Genomic DNA, 14,686 nt, shown 5'->3' with positions numbered 1-14,686 from the left:
AGCGAAAGCAAGTGAGAGCGCGCGAGCGACCATGAGAGAGAGCGAGAGAGAGCGCGCCATGGCAGAGTGTTCCGAAAAAAAAATATAAAACGTACGTCACCCCAGACTACACTAAAGTGTACCCCTGCCTAATAGGGGTCAAAAGTGTTGCTCGCTGCACTGTTTGCAACAGTGACTTTTCTATTGCCCATGGTGGGTTAAGACTGTAAAGACGTGTTGAGGTGAGTTTAACAGGTATCATTCGTTCATGAGCATAGCTAACATTATTTAAACTCGCTGGCTAGCTGCTAAGGAGCTACTCTATTGCAGACGTCCCACCTCTCCCGGGAGTGTCCCGCAAATTGATGGTACTACCTCCCTGAAATGAGTTTTTGCAGGGTGGGATGTCTGCCATCAACAGATCACTTGCAATACCAGATGAAACGACGCCATTGGTACGCCACCATCAAGTATGCCTACCGTGCTATTCCACGCCCACACTTCGGGAAGCTGGTCACCTAGCTGTACTGTACTAGATTATGTATTGCATTGAATTGCTGCTGATAAGTTAACAAATTTCACGTCAAGTCAGATAATAAACCTGATTCTGATTCTGATTCTGTTCAACCTTTATTGAACAAACAAGAGAAAATCTGCAGATGCTGGAAATCCAAGCAACACACACACACAATGCTGGAGGAACTCAGCAGGCCAGGCAACATCTATGGAAAAGAGTACAGTCAACATTTTGGATTGAAACCCTTCATCAGAACTGGAGAAAAAAAGATGAGAAGTCAGAGTAAGAAGGGGGGGGAGAGGAGGAAGAAATACAAGGTAGCAAGTGATAGGTGAAACCGGGAGGGGGCGGGGTGAAGTAAAGAGCTAGGAAGTTGATTGGTGAAAGAGATAAAGGGTTGGAGAAGGGGGAATCTGATGGAGGACAGAAGGCCATGGAAGAAAGGGAGAGGGAGGAGCACCTGAGGGAGGTGATGGACAGGTAAGGAGATAAGGTGAGAGGGAATGGGGAATGGTGAGGGGGGGGGGCCGTTACCATTAGTTTGAGAAGTTGATGTTCATGCCATCGGATTGGAGGCTACCCAGGCAGAATATAAGGTGTTGCTCCTCCAACCTGAGTGTGGCCTCATCCAGCAGTACAGGAGGTCATGGACTGACAAGTCAGAATGGGAAGTGAAATGAAAATGAGCGTCCATTGGGAGATCCCGCATTCTCTGTAGGTGCTCAGCAAAGCAGTCTCCCAATCTACGTCAGGTCTCACTGATATACAGGAGGCCACACCGGGAGCACCGAACACAGCATATGACCCCGACAGACTCACAAGTGAAGAATCACCTCACCTGGAAGGACTGTTTGGAGCCCTGAATGGTAGTGAGGGAGGAGATGTAGGTGTAGGTGTTCTGTTGCATTTGTTCTGCTTGCAAGGATAAATGCCAGGAGTGAGATCAGTGGGGAGGGATGAATGGACAAGGGAGTCGCATAGGGAGTGATACCAGTGGAAGCTTACATAGACTTCCACGTAGCTAACAAAAAGGCAGATAGCTGGGACCCATGTGGGTGTCCATGGCTACACCATTTGTTTGAAGGAATTAGGAGGAGCCAAAGGAGAAATTATTGTGAGTGAGGATCAGTTCCACCAGACAGAGGAGAGGGGTGGTGGAGTGGAACTGGTTGGGTCTGGTGTCTAGAAAGTAATGGAGAGTTTTGAGGCCATCCTGGTGAGGGAGGAAGGTGTATAGGGACTAGACATCTATGAATCTTCTTCCACCTTTGGCAGAGCTTGGAATAGAATGTCTGGTGTCAGATGTGTGAAAAACATGACCTTTATAACCGAATCGGCTAAGTATAATTAGGAACTCATTTCTCAGGAGAGACTAATGGAATTCGTTTGTGTACCCTTCCAATGCATTTGGAGGATTTTGTAGAGACCATAGTTCTGTTTACTTTCCACTGCCTTAAGGGTCTTGCAATGGGTCATGTCCCAGACAAATAAAGGAGGGCAGGGATCACTGTGGTATGGTGGACCATGGGTTTTGTGCCATCTCTGAGGTCTTGATCTTTAAACATGCTTTTGCTCAATTGACAAAATGACTGCTGGCACACTGAAGGCGATGATGAATTTCATCATCAATGGCTGACATTGTTGAGAAGTGTCTCCTGAGATAGAAGAAATGGCTGATGTTTTCAAAGGCAATGATATTTGTATAGTGGGGCAAGTTTATAGAGGACACTTGTCTTGAGAGTGTTGATTGCTCAAAGGTTCATTTTATTGTCAAATTATGCATGTACAATACATCTCTGATATTTGTCTTCTCCCAGATAGCCATTAAATACAGAACGACCATGGGTATTGATGAAAGAAAAGACATCAACCCCTCCCCCATGCACGGGGGAGAAAAAGCAAACAAAACTCGCAGACCCCAAAATCCCTCCCTCACCCGCAGTAAAAAACAGCCACAATAACAATCACCGAACCCTTACTGATAACAATCCCAACCCCCTCAGTCACAGAAAAGAACAGCAAGAGTAACACCAAACCCCCAACCCCACCTCATACACACAAAAATTAACAGATCACCCATCCTCTAATTGTCCACAAGAAAGAAAAAAACTGAAGAAAACCAATATAAATTTCAGTCACATAAATCTCAGAATATGGGAAACATCTTTTCATCTGCATGCGAGGAGAGCAGGCGCATGAACTCAGTCCTTCTGTAAAGAATGACCACTGACCCGTGTCCGAATACCACCGATCCAAGGTCAAATGCGCCGATCTGGCTGCTGACCATCTCTGTTGGGAGCCATCACTGACCCTCTCCGCATTCACCTCGATTCTTCAGTCTTCCTCGCTGCTTCAAGATGGAGCTGTTCATGACCCCGAGCCTCACTTTTCGTCTTTTCCATGAGTCTGCTTATGTTCTTGGACCTTTTCACCTCCCCCCCACCCCCACCCCACAAGGCAGCTCTCCGGATTGGATCTTTCAATCGAGTTCCAACTGTACGTCACAGGCTCCAACAGTTTCCATAACACAAACAAGGCAGAAAGAACAAGCAGAAGCATGGACAAAGTGAAATAATTGGATAGATTTGCTATCTGGAAGATGTCGCCCGAGGAATCATTGTTCGCTGGTGCCATCTTGACCGGGCTGTAGCTCCAATCTCTCTTATGATTCAATGAGTGAATCAGTGATGATTGAGCCTCCAAGCACATGCAAATGCAAGCATCATCTACAAACTACAGCTCATCTAGTGAGTTTCAGGTGGTCTTTATTTCTGGACTGTAGACACTGTAGGTTGAACAGTTTCTCTGGTTCTGTTGATCAGTCTTATCCCATGGAAAGGTGATTGGATATGAGGTGCAGAATCATGATAAGAAACATTGAGAAAAACATTGGAGCAATGTTGCATCTTTATTTGACAACAATATTCACTGGAGATTGACTCTGTGGGAGACCCTTCGCTGAGGAATATGGCTTGAATGCTACTGTGAAACAAATGTAAGGTGGAGGTGAATTTTTGTGGGCAGTCCAGGCTAGCAGAGAAATCTCCACAGTCCCTCCCAGTTGCTGGAGTCAGACTTCAGAGTCCTCGTAGTTCTTTGGGATTTGGGAGGAAGCTTGAGCACATTGAGGAAACCCATGTGGTCACAAAGACAACACGCAGTCTCCATCAAACAGCAACGGAGTTCAGGACTAATTAAACCTGGATCTCTGGAGCTGTGAGGTATCATTTTTACCAACTGTTCCACTATACCTTCATTTGTATCCTCTCTCTAGATCAGCCTTTCTCAACCTTTTTGCCCTGAAGGAACCCTTGAAATAATTTTCAGGTCTCAGGGAACCCCTGCATAAAAATTATTATATCTACAGCTCACAGTACATTAGCGTGATCAGTAAGTTGTAGATATAATAATCCAAAAATAATTGTCAATGCTCTTTTGAGTACAGAATGACTTTTTAGCCAACCTTTCTTGGAAAGAAAAAACAGTTAGTTAAGCTTAGCTTACCTTTCTTGAAATTAATCTCTTTATTTCCCTTCCATAAATTTTAAAAATTCATAAGGAAAACATAATCATTTTATGTTTTCATAAGAATTTAGACTTTCTGACATCTTTTCTCACTCTGAAGCCCAAGCCCCACTGGAAACATTTCAAGATTTCCTTTTGCAACATGATTTTTTCAAAGATTCAGCTTCCTTTTAAATCTGACAGTTTTGTCTCTTGAAGTTAAAACAGTTTCTCCAGGGCTTTGCAAAGAATTGTTCAAGAGGAGAAGAGGGATGCTAATGTGAAAATGTTGTTCTTGGACTACAGTTCAGCATTCAACACTATAATTCCCTCCAGGCTTGACAAGAAGCTCAGAGACCTCGGCCTTCACCCTGCCTTGTGCAGCTGGATTCTGGACTTCCTGTCAGATCGTTGGCTGGTGGTAAGAGTGGGCTCCCTCACCTCTACCCCCCCGCAACCCAGGAACCCCTCAGGGCTGTGTCCTAAGCCCCCTACTTTACTCTCTGTGTACCCATGGCTGTGTTCATCTTCAAAGCACTCAGCAAAATCTGGCCGACTATTTTCTTGAAAATACTCCTGCAATTCACCTTTCAGCTCAAGCACCCTGTTGAGAACTCGTCTTCTACTAAGCCACCAAATGTCTGTATGTAGCAGGAGATTGGTATGCCCCTTGTTCAGAATTTCACACAGTTTTTTAAACATTCTCAAGTGAACTGGTCTTTGTTTAATAAAGTTAACCATTTTTGTAGCATCATCTAGAATTTTTTTCATCTCTAAGAGTTTTTGACATCAGTGCCTCTCTGTGAAGAAAGCAGTGTGCTGTGACATCATCAGGATTTCCTTTTTTCAGAAGAGAAATGAAACCTTTCATGGAGCATCATCATACAGATGCCAGCACAGTTCCTCCAAGTCAGACCTTTTGTTTCCAGATCTGAAGACAAAACATTAAATATATCTTGGCCTTTGCTTGTTTCAGGCAGATTTTTGCAACAGAACAAGTTTTCTTGAATTTCACCATCATTTACAAGTCTCACAAATGCTACAACATGACATTTATGGGTGAAATCTGTTGACTCATCAACTGTGATAGAGAAGCTGTTGTTTTTCGGTTTATCACACAAAGCCTATTGTGCTGTATGAGAGTGAAACCTTTTCAATTTGCATCTTGTCCTAACCCAAGGGTTGATAAAATATTAACAAGAATGTGTTACGTACCCCGTAACTGGGTTGCCAAACCAGCAGAAATGGACCACTTAGTTGGAGTCTGGTTTAACAGAAACTAATAAAGTTTTATTAAGGAAATAAGTAACACAGTACTCTAATCGTAAGGATATAAATGCAACAGGTTAGCAATGATAAAACACACATGTACACAGAACTAGAGGAATAGGAATCAATCAAGCTCTATCACAGTCTAGGGGTAAAATGATCAGTTTCAAGTGACGCAGAGTTCAGTTCAGCTTAGTACAGATCGCAGTAATCGCTGTTGTGCCGTTGGAGAGAGAGAGAGAATGCAAATTTCGATTCAAACAGACCTTTGATGTTCTTCGCAGTTAGCTTTTGGGCGTACCCTTTTATGTCTTCTATCCCGCTGTGGTCACCGACTGTGACCCCTCCATTCCGGATACGACCGTTCTTTCGCGGTGAACCCGGCACCCAGGCCAGGACGGATACACACACCAGGTTCCCACTGTTCGTACCCTTTTCACCCTGTGTGTCTATGGTTGGTTCCCGCGACCAGATCTCCAGACTCCCACCAGCTTGTGGGGGCACACCGTTCTTCCAGGGTCTCGTTATCTCGTGATCTCGTGGTGTGTGTTGTGCCTTAGCGAACCTGTTCTTTTTATCCCCCTGCTGGGGTATTGCCTGTCCATCAAACTTCAAACAGTTCAGGTTCAAAGCAATCGGTCTGTCAATATCTGAAATGTGTTTCTTTCTCGTTAAACTCTCTCTCTTATTAGCATTTTGAATGTTTCTCCATTGTCTCCCTTATCTCTCTCATCAGCATCAATCTTCTGATAACTTGGTTTGTCGTCACAAATGGCATAATAAATAACTAAATGAGAAAACACAAAAAAAATGAAAACTTCACAGTACAATTCTCTTCTAACCTACACAATCCATCTTTTGCAAAATTTACAGCAGCAAAACGGCAGGCCAGCAACTGAGTCACAGCATGAAAAACTTCCTTCTTTAGAATGAAAATTTCCCTCCAATTTTCTATTACACCAGTAGAATTTGTTAGCTCCCATAAGTCAATTGGTGGCACGTAAGGGGAAGTTGGGGGAGGTAATTCAGGAGAGAGAGGCTGACGTCATAGCCCAAGTTGAGCATGTCCATTCAATGCTTTGAGAATGCACTTCACACTCCTAATAGCGCTAGCATCATACAATGCACAAAGTTCGAAAAACAATGTTTATTTTTCTTAATCACGATCTCTTGCGGAACCCCTAACAACCTCTCATGGAACCCCGGTTGAGAAACCCTGCTCTAGATAATGTAGGATATAGTATGGAGATAGTGTTTTAGGGTGATTCTAGCTCTTTTGAATTTTCTACATCAGAGCGACATGTATTCAAAGGATTCAAAGTACATTTATTATCAAAGAATGTATAAATTATACACCTTGAGATTTGTCTGCTTACAGGCAGCCACAAAGCAAGGAACCTGAAAGAACACAATTAAAAACAATATCTAATCTGCAGCGAAAGAGAAAAAAAAACACAAATCATGCAAACAATAAAAGCAAGCAACACCATTCAGAACCAAATTGAGTCCATTGACACAGAGCCCAGAGCAGGCCCATAGCCTCAGTCTCAGTTCATCACACAGTGGGGCGAATCACCATGAGGCTCACAGGCATGAAATGCATAGTAACCAGAGTAACCTCACCACTGTGGAGGGAGGAGTAAACATCACAGAAGAACGAGTGGAATCGGCCCGACCCTTGCCTCCAGTCCTGGCACCCTGCCTTTTCAGTCTCTCTGGGCTGGCATTTAAATCATCCAAACACTGGGTTGTCCCTTGCACTATGATACGCTTTGGGTCTACACCCCACCGCCCAGCCCGTGGCTGTTCTCGACCTTTCCAAATAAGCTCAACCCTTAGATCAATCCAATCTCACTCCTGCTTTAGATGGACAGGCTCTGAAACTCTTTCACATCGATTCCTCTCCAATTCGCTCACTTCAACTCCGTCGCAATGTGTAGATAAGCCAACTAGAGGAGAGGCTGTACTTGATCTGGTATTAGGAAATGAACCTGGTCAGGAGTCAGATCTCTCGGTGGGAGAGCATTTTGGAGGTAGTGATCACAACCTTATCTCCTTTACCGTAGTGCTGGAGATGGATAGGAGCAGACAATTTGGGAAAACATTTAATTGGGGTAGGAGGAAATATGATGCTATTAGGCAGAAACTTGGGAGCAGATGCTCTCAGGGCAGAAAGCAAGTCAGAAATGTGGCAATTGTTCAGGGAAAATTTGCATGGCATTTTGCATAGGTATGTTCCATTGAGTCAGGGAAAGGACGGTAGGGTAAAAGAACTATGGTGTACAAAGGATGTGGAAAATCTAGCTAAGAAGAAAAGTTTATGAAAGGTTCAAGAAATTAGGTTATGTTAGAAGTCTAGAAAATTACAAGGTTGCCAGGAAGGAGCTTAAGAAAAAACTAAGAGCGCTAGAAGGGGTCACAAGAAGGCCTTGGTGAGCAGGATTAAAGAAAACCCCAAGGCATTCTACAAGTATGTGAAGAGAATAGGACCAAACATGTGCCTGGAGTTGGAGGAGGTAGCAGAGGTACTTAATGAATACTTCGCTTCAGTATTCATTCAGGTAAAGGACCTTGCCAATTGTGGGGATGACTTGCAGTGGACCGAAATGCTTGAGCATATAGACATTAAGAAAGAGGATGTGCTGGAGCTTTTGAAAAGCATTAAGTTAGATAAGTCACTGGGTCCAGATGAGATATACCCCAGACTGCTGCGGGAAGCAAAGGAGGAGATTGCTGAGCCTCTTGCGATGTTCTTTTAGTCATCAATAGGGACAGAAGAAGTACCAGAGGATTGGAGCGTTACAAATGTTGTTCCCTTGTTCAAGAAGGCGAGTAGAGATAACCGAGCAAATTATAGGTCAGTCTTACTTCAGTGGTGGGCAAGTTGTTGGAGAAGATCCTGAGAGGCAGAATTTATGAGCATTTGGAGAGACATAATCTGACTAGGGATTGTCAGCATGGCTTTGTCAAGGGCAAGTCGTCCCTTAGGACCCTGATTGATTTCTTGGAGGATGTAACAAAGTACATTGATGAAGGTAGAGTAGTGGATGTGGTGTATATGGATTTGAGTAAGGTATTTGTTAAGGTTCCCCATGCAAGGCTTATTCAGAAAATAATGAAGCATGGGATCCAAGGAGAACTTGCTTTGTGGATCCAGAATTGGCTTGCCAACAGAAGGCAAAGTGTGGTTGTAGATAGTTCATATTCTGCATGGAGGTCGGTGACCAATGGTGTTCTGCAGGGATCCCTCATTTTTGTGAATTTTATAATTGACCTGGATGAGGAAGTAGAAGGGTGGGAGTGTTGTGAATAGTCTAGAGGGTTGTCAGACTTTACAGCGGGACATCGATAGGATGCAGAACTGGGCTGAGAAGTGGCAGATGGAGTTCAACCCAGAAAAATGTAAAGTGGTTCATTTTGGTAGGTCAATTTGAAGACAGATTATAATATTAATGGTAAGACTCTTGGCAGTGTGGAGGATCAGAGAGATCTTGGGGTCTGCACAGGTTGACAGTGTTGTTGAGAAGGCATATGGTGCATTGGCAAATCCATGGGATTGAGTTCAAGAGTCGTGTGGTAATATTTCAGCTATACAAGACCTTAGTTAGACCCCACTAGAGTATTGTGTTCAGTTCTGGTCACCGCACTACAGGAAGAATGTGGATGCTATAGAGAGAGTGCAGAAGAGATTTACAAGGATGTTGCCTGAATTGGAGAGCATGCCTTATGAGAATAGGCTGAGTGAACTTGGCCTTTACTCCTTAGAGTGAAGGAGGTTGAGAGGTGACCTGGTAGAGGTTTATAAAGGCTGATTTATACTTGTGTGTCAAGCTTGCGCTGTAGCCTACGCGAGTGGGCAATGCCATTGTGAGCATTTATACTTGTGCGTTGGTGTGTCTGCGTCGCTCTGCAATTCGGGCACATACACGTCATGCATTCGCACGTCGTGCATGCGCACACACCTGCCCATGCAAGGCTTCACGGTTACGGTAGTCTTTCTCGGGGTAAACAAGTTTAAAGCGAATGTCTTTTTTTGTAAAAGCCAAATGTGTCCTCCATAATTTTGGAAGTCTGTAAAGCTTTACGGAAAGCATTGCAGCCAGAGTTCCTTCCCTGCCCTTCAGTCGCCCGATGGGAAGCTATTGCAGCGTAGAAGGAAATGCGATGCTACCAAGCGGACCAATCACAGTTGTTGCGTTCTGCGACGCCGTGACGCGTAGTTACATTTTGGGAGAGGTGCGCATCAGGCTATGGCATAGGGATCCGCGTAGGCACCGCATAGGGTTCGCGGCTATGCTGTACCTACAGTGTTGATTTGACACACAAGTATAAATCAGCCTTAAGATGATCAGAGGTATTGATCGCGTGGATAGCCAGAGGCTTTTTCCCAGGGCTGAAATGACTAACACAAGGGGTCATAGTGTTAAGGTGCATGGGAGTAGGTATAATGGAATGTCAGAGGTAGGTTTTTCACGCAGAGAGTGGTGGGTTGATGGAATGTACTGCCAGCAATGGTGGTAGATGTGGATACAGTAAGGTCTTAAGAGATTCTTAGATAGGTACGTGGAACTTAGAAAAATAGAGGGCTATGCGGTGGGGAAATTCTCGGCAGATTCTAGTGTAGGTTACATGGTCAGCACAACATTGTGGGCTGAAGGGCTTGTAATGTGCTGTAGGTTTCTATGTCTCTATCCTATGTCTCTTCCTCAGCAATGCCTCAACCTCACTTCTCCTTGAATGTGCCACGCTCTGACTTTGCATCGCACCTGCACAGCTTAACCCTCAAGTCAGCCTTGCCTCCACTTGCCTCTTCATTGTTTCCGCTGATAGTTTACCACAGAAAAAGTGTTATTAATAAAGTATTTAGTGGTATTTTTTGACTTATTAACCACGAGTAAGCTGTTGCTCAACTTCAGTAATGCCATCTTAATCCAGAAGTTTGTTTTCTCCATCTTTGGGTACATCTAAGGCTAAGAACGAGAATTTTGCCTCTAAGGGAATCAAAGGTTATGGGGTTGGACAGATTACCATCTTCTCCATGTCCTGGGTTATCCAGATCCGACAGTCTTATTACCTGGGATTTCCCTTTTCTCCATATATTATTCAGATCAGAATGACAGGTTCTGTCATTATCACTGCCTCACGTGATCTTGTCCCAATGCCGTGATTTATTCTGTGATAACTGTTCACAACTTTTCTCAGTCACATGGTGCTACCTTCTCAAAGTTTTCCTATTCCATATTAACTTGATCCTATTCTACTCAACCCTATAATCATCAAACCAAGTGGGTCAGGTTATAGACATAGAGCAAAGAAACAGGGCCATTTGGACCAACCTATCTTTGCCAACAAGATTCCAATCTAAGCTAGCCCCAGTTGTCCATCTGGCCCTCACCCCTCTAACCATTCCTAGCCATATATTTGCCGAAGTATCCTTTGAATGTTGTTAATGTATTCCTCTGGCAGCTCATCCCATAAACTGACCACCATCTGGGTGAACAAATTGCTCCTCAGGTTCCTATTAAATATCTCCCCTCCCACCTTAAATCTAGTTTGTGATTCCCCAACCCTGGGAAAAAGTTGATTAATCAGAGAGAATCTACTTTTTATTTGTTCATTATTTATTAGGAAGTAAATTAGATTGAGTTAAATTCATTGAATTTTTTTCTTTATTACTGTGTATATTCACATACCCCCAAAAAAAAAGCAGCTTAAGACATGTTTTGGTTTAAGACACAGATCTGAGATGTATTTGTTGTGCCATTTACAAAAGATTCCAATATCCAGTTCCAACAAAATAAGTTTCCATTGTACTGACCTTCCCAATGCCATTATATGCTTTAATAGTGGATCAGAAGTACACACCATAAGTATAAGATATTCAAATCTTTAGATGTATTCTTGAGAAAATACCTAAGGTAGTTTAAAATTTGTAAAGATTCTCAGGATTTTGTTGATTTATTACTGTCATTAGTGTGCTATGCTTTACCAAATTATCCTGCATTATTTTTGTAAATCACTTCCTTTTCTTCAAGCCATTATTTTTCTTCATCCAACTTTAAATTTTCCATTGTTACAGTTTTAATTTTTATACATACGGTTACTATCCACAGTTGATTCAGCAAAAGGGGGCAAAACGTTCCCACAGTATTTAGATGTTTTCCTGTTCCACAGTGCTGTTCTTTTTTTAATCATGTCCCCCGCTTTCCTATCCTTCTGTTCTCTGGGTATATTTGATTCTCTTGTTCGTGTAAGCTATGCCCAGATATTGCTAACCATCAAAGATCATTCCTATCCAACTAACTTCATGCTTTCATTACCAAAGTTTATTTATATTAGTTTACTGTTGATATAATGATGTTGGTATAATAGTGCTTGCCCTTACAGGATTCTTCTGTTAATTTATCATTTTACTTGAATTTTGTAGAACTTCTTGCTTCTAATGGTCCCCTGTTGCTTACTTAACAAATAATTCTAGTCTTCGGCTTGGCATTTGGGTTTCGATATACAGCTTCCAAGAAGGAAGTGAATCTAGAATTCGTAAGTATGATTGTCCTGTTTTAAACTCTAGCTGTCAATCTTTGGTGTCAAAGCTAATATTTCTGTTGCTTCCTTTGAAGTAATGGTTTTTAAACCCATCCAACAGCACCTGGTCACACAAATAATGAGTTATTTTGAACAAATTTACCATTGCAAATAAAATTTTAACTAACCTCCAATATACAATGTGTGTGTATATATATTATATAATTATTTCAAATCAAAGGAACAATTAAGTCAAAGAGATCCTTCAGTAATATATGATTTGCCCGTGAATAACATACACGTGTAAATAATGCACCAGCCCTTGCCTGATAAAATTCTCAGTTTATGATTGTTTCTCTTAAAAGAATGAAAATACTGTCTGTGATCCACTGTGTTTATGTGTTCTGTGCGCAACTCCTCTCAGCTTCTTGATGGGTTAATGATTTGAACAATGCACATTAAATATTTATTCAATAATATCAACAAAACAAAATTCTAGTTTTTGTTTTTTTGGGAGTGGACTATCACAGATTTTCTGTCCCACCCAGACTCTTCAGAAAAGCTACCTTAAGGAGATCTTAATGTTGGTGCAGTGCAGAGAATAGATTAAATATAGATTACCCCTATATTCTAACATCTGCCCTTGGATTTATTTACCCTGAAACATTTATAGATACCTCAGGTCCAAAACTGACAAAAGACATCTCTGGGTCATTATGCACTAATTGATAGTATATAATACAATATCTATTATCTGATTTGGTTTGTTAGAGTCATGAGGCATAAACACAGTTTAAAGAACATCAGTAGATCACCTTCATGTACAGTACATTATACTTCAATAAAATCCATATACTCATTCACAAGTGAAACAGTGGAGAAACTGAATGCTGCAAGAGCTGATCACTGGATGTCAAAAACTAAGAGAATTGATCAAGTCCCACAGCCCCAGCTGAAATCACATGTTCAGTATCAAAATTCAATGCATCTGGTGAATCAGAAATAATGGTAGATCCTTTCAGCTTTCAGAAAACATGGCTTTCAATGAAGTTTCGAAGGGCTGTGATTCTGCTGTAGACGCCAGGTGCGTTTGGCCTTGCACAACCTTCTCCCCAACTTGTAATTCCAAAAAGGAACCACTTTCCTGAAGATTCCCTGCAAATAAGTGGACCACCAGAATCTCCCTGTAAAACAAACCCAATATTACTACACAGAAAGCAGAAGGAAATGCTGCAGGTTGAATTACCACCTCACTACACTCTGCTCATGTGCTGTTTCACTTTGTCTCCAGTTAAGATACGTTCTAACATTCTAGACCCTGATTAAGTCACTAGGGAGTGCAAGATAATGGCCCAGGGAAAAATTGTCTGGAGAATGTAACAAACAGTCCCCTCCCACCTCTTGGCTCTATCTGCTGGTCTCCCTCCTCACCCATCCCTTGCCAGCCCCTTCATCTTACCTCTTTCTACTGGAGATCTTCCCTCTACACTCTAAGTTCTGATATATTTGACCCAAGATGTTGACCATATCCCTGTTCCACAGAGTGACCAGCTGAATTCTTCCAGTATCTTATTTTTGCTTTCCTTAATAAAGAAGCGGTCTGGAACCTATTCTTCCCAGCAGAGTTCCACTAGCTCTCCGTGGCCTGGTATAATTAACACTTTATGCTGGTGGAACTTTAGCAGCAGTACCAGATTAGCTCATGCTGCCAGATGACCATATTTTAATAAACATTCCACATCTGTTGCAAATTAAGATTTTTGAAGAAAAGGATATATAGCCTCAATAAACCTATCAGCATCACCCATAACCTGTCGCCTTACTGATCAAAGCCATTTATTGATCATATTTGTCGATTCCACTTTTTCATCTTCCTTCACCTAATTTGTCATCCTATCCATTACGTAGATTCACTGTCTCCCTTGACTTCAACTTTGTGTTAAATCCCATATTCTCACCATATCCATGAATCTCAGGGTTGAATATGGTGACATATATGTACTTTGATAATAAATTTACTCTGAACTTTGATCTTACCAACTCATATTTTAAACCATATCCCTCAAACCTTAATGTTCTCATTAAATTCTACAATTGCATCTGTGTCCTATTTTGTCTCTTTGTAACTTTCAACCTTCTCACCATATGCCCGAAGCTATGTGAGTCACTATCTGTTACACCGCTGGGCGCTTAGGGCAGTATTGAAGGTCCTCCATCTCTGTAGGATTCTTCATCGCGGTTTCCATAACAATTATTTTTGACCATTCAGAGGTATTAGCCCTGAGCTGAACCCCCAAACCTGGAGGACCAGTGGACCACTGTTAGTCTGGCCTGTACCCTTTGACCTGTTCAGCATGGGTGATCCTACCAAGAGCCAAAGTACAAGGCCCTGACTCCAGACAACATAGCTCTCCAGGTCATTGAGGCACACAAGCCTCCAAACCTTATGACAAGGTTTTGGTCCTCTTGGAGGTGAAGCTATGTGAGGCTGCCTGTACTTTAAGCTCAGTTTTAATCTAAATCACCCAGTGCAAACCTGGCAGATTCAGGCAAGATTCACATTTTATATTCCATATGATCTTCTACACCCTTGTTGTAGGCAAAGTGTAAATTAAGGATTTAACTCAAACCATTCAAACTATAATGATTAAATTATCAGAGCTTCATTGTATAAACTTCTGTTGGTTGAAAAACTAAGTCATACTGAGTTGGCCGTACTGCTCTTTATTGTGTACTTGGTACACAGATGCCTTCTTTCATTCTTCAATCCATTGGGAAAACAAACAATGGGTGCCTTCCCCAATGCTGACACCTAGAGCTGATAGTGTGGGACTGCACTTACAATGCCAGAAGATCTCACATGGAAATGAATACACAGTCGATGTTTCGGGC

At 42.2% G+C, this 14,686-nt stretch overlaps 1 protein-coding gene across 6 annotated transcripts in view; it reads right to left on the bottom strand.

The window, feature by feature from the left end:
* Positions 1–10,894: 10,894 nt before the first annotated feature.
* The window catches only part of LOC134337256 (uncharacterized), a 107,188-nt gene continuing 103,396 nt past the window's right edge, over positions 10,895–14,686 (bottom strand). For all 6 annotated transcript variants that reach the window (XM_063032108.1, XM_063032111.1, XM_063032113.1 and 3 more), the window contains exon 38: positions 10,895–12,978. In XM_063032108.1, the coding sequence (XP_062888178.1) occupies positions 12,820–12,978 (159 nt within the window). In that variant the 3' untranslated portion in view covers positions 10,895–12,819. The remainder of the gene's footprint in view (positions 12,979–14,686) is intronic.

Source organism: Mobula hypostoma, chromosome 24 (genome assembly GCF_963921235.1).
Source record: "Mobula hypostoma chromosome 24, sMobHyp1.1, whole genome shotgun sequence".
Lineage (NCBI taxonomy): Eukaryota > Metazoa > Chordata > Chondrichthyes > Myliobatiformes > Myliobatidae > Mobula > Mobula hypostoma.
The sequence above is the reverse complement of the archived record's forward strand: the minus strand, read 5'-3'. Positions and strand labels throughout refer to the sequence as shown.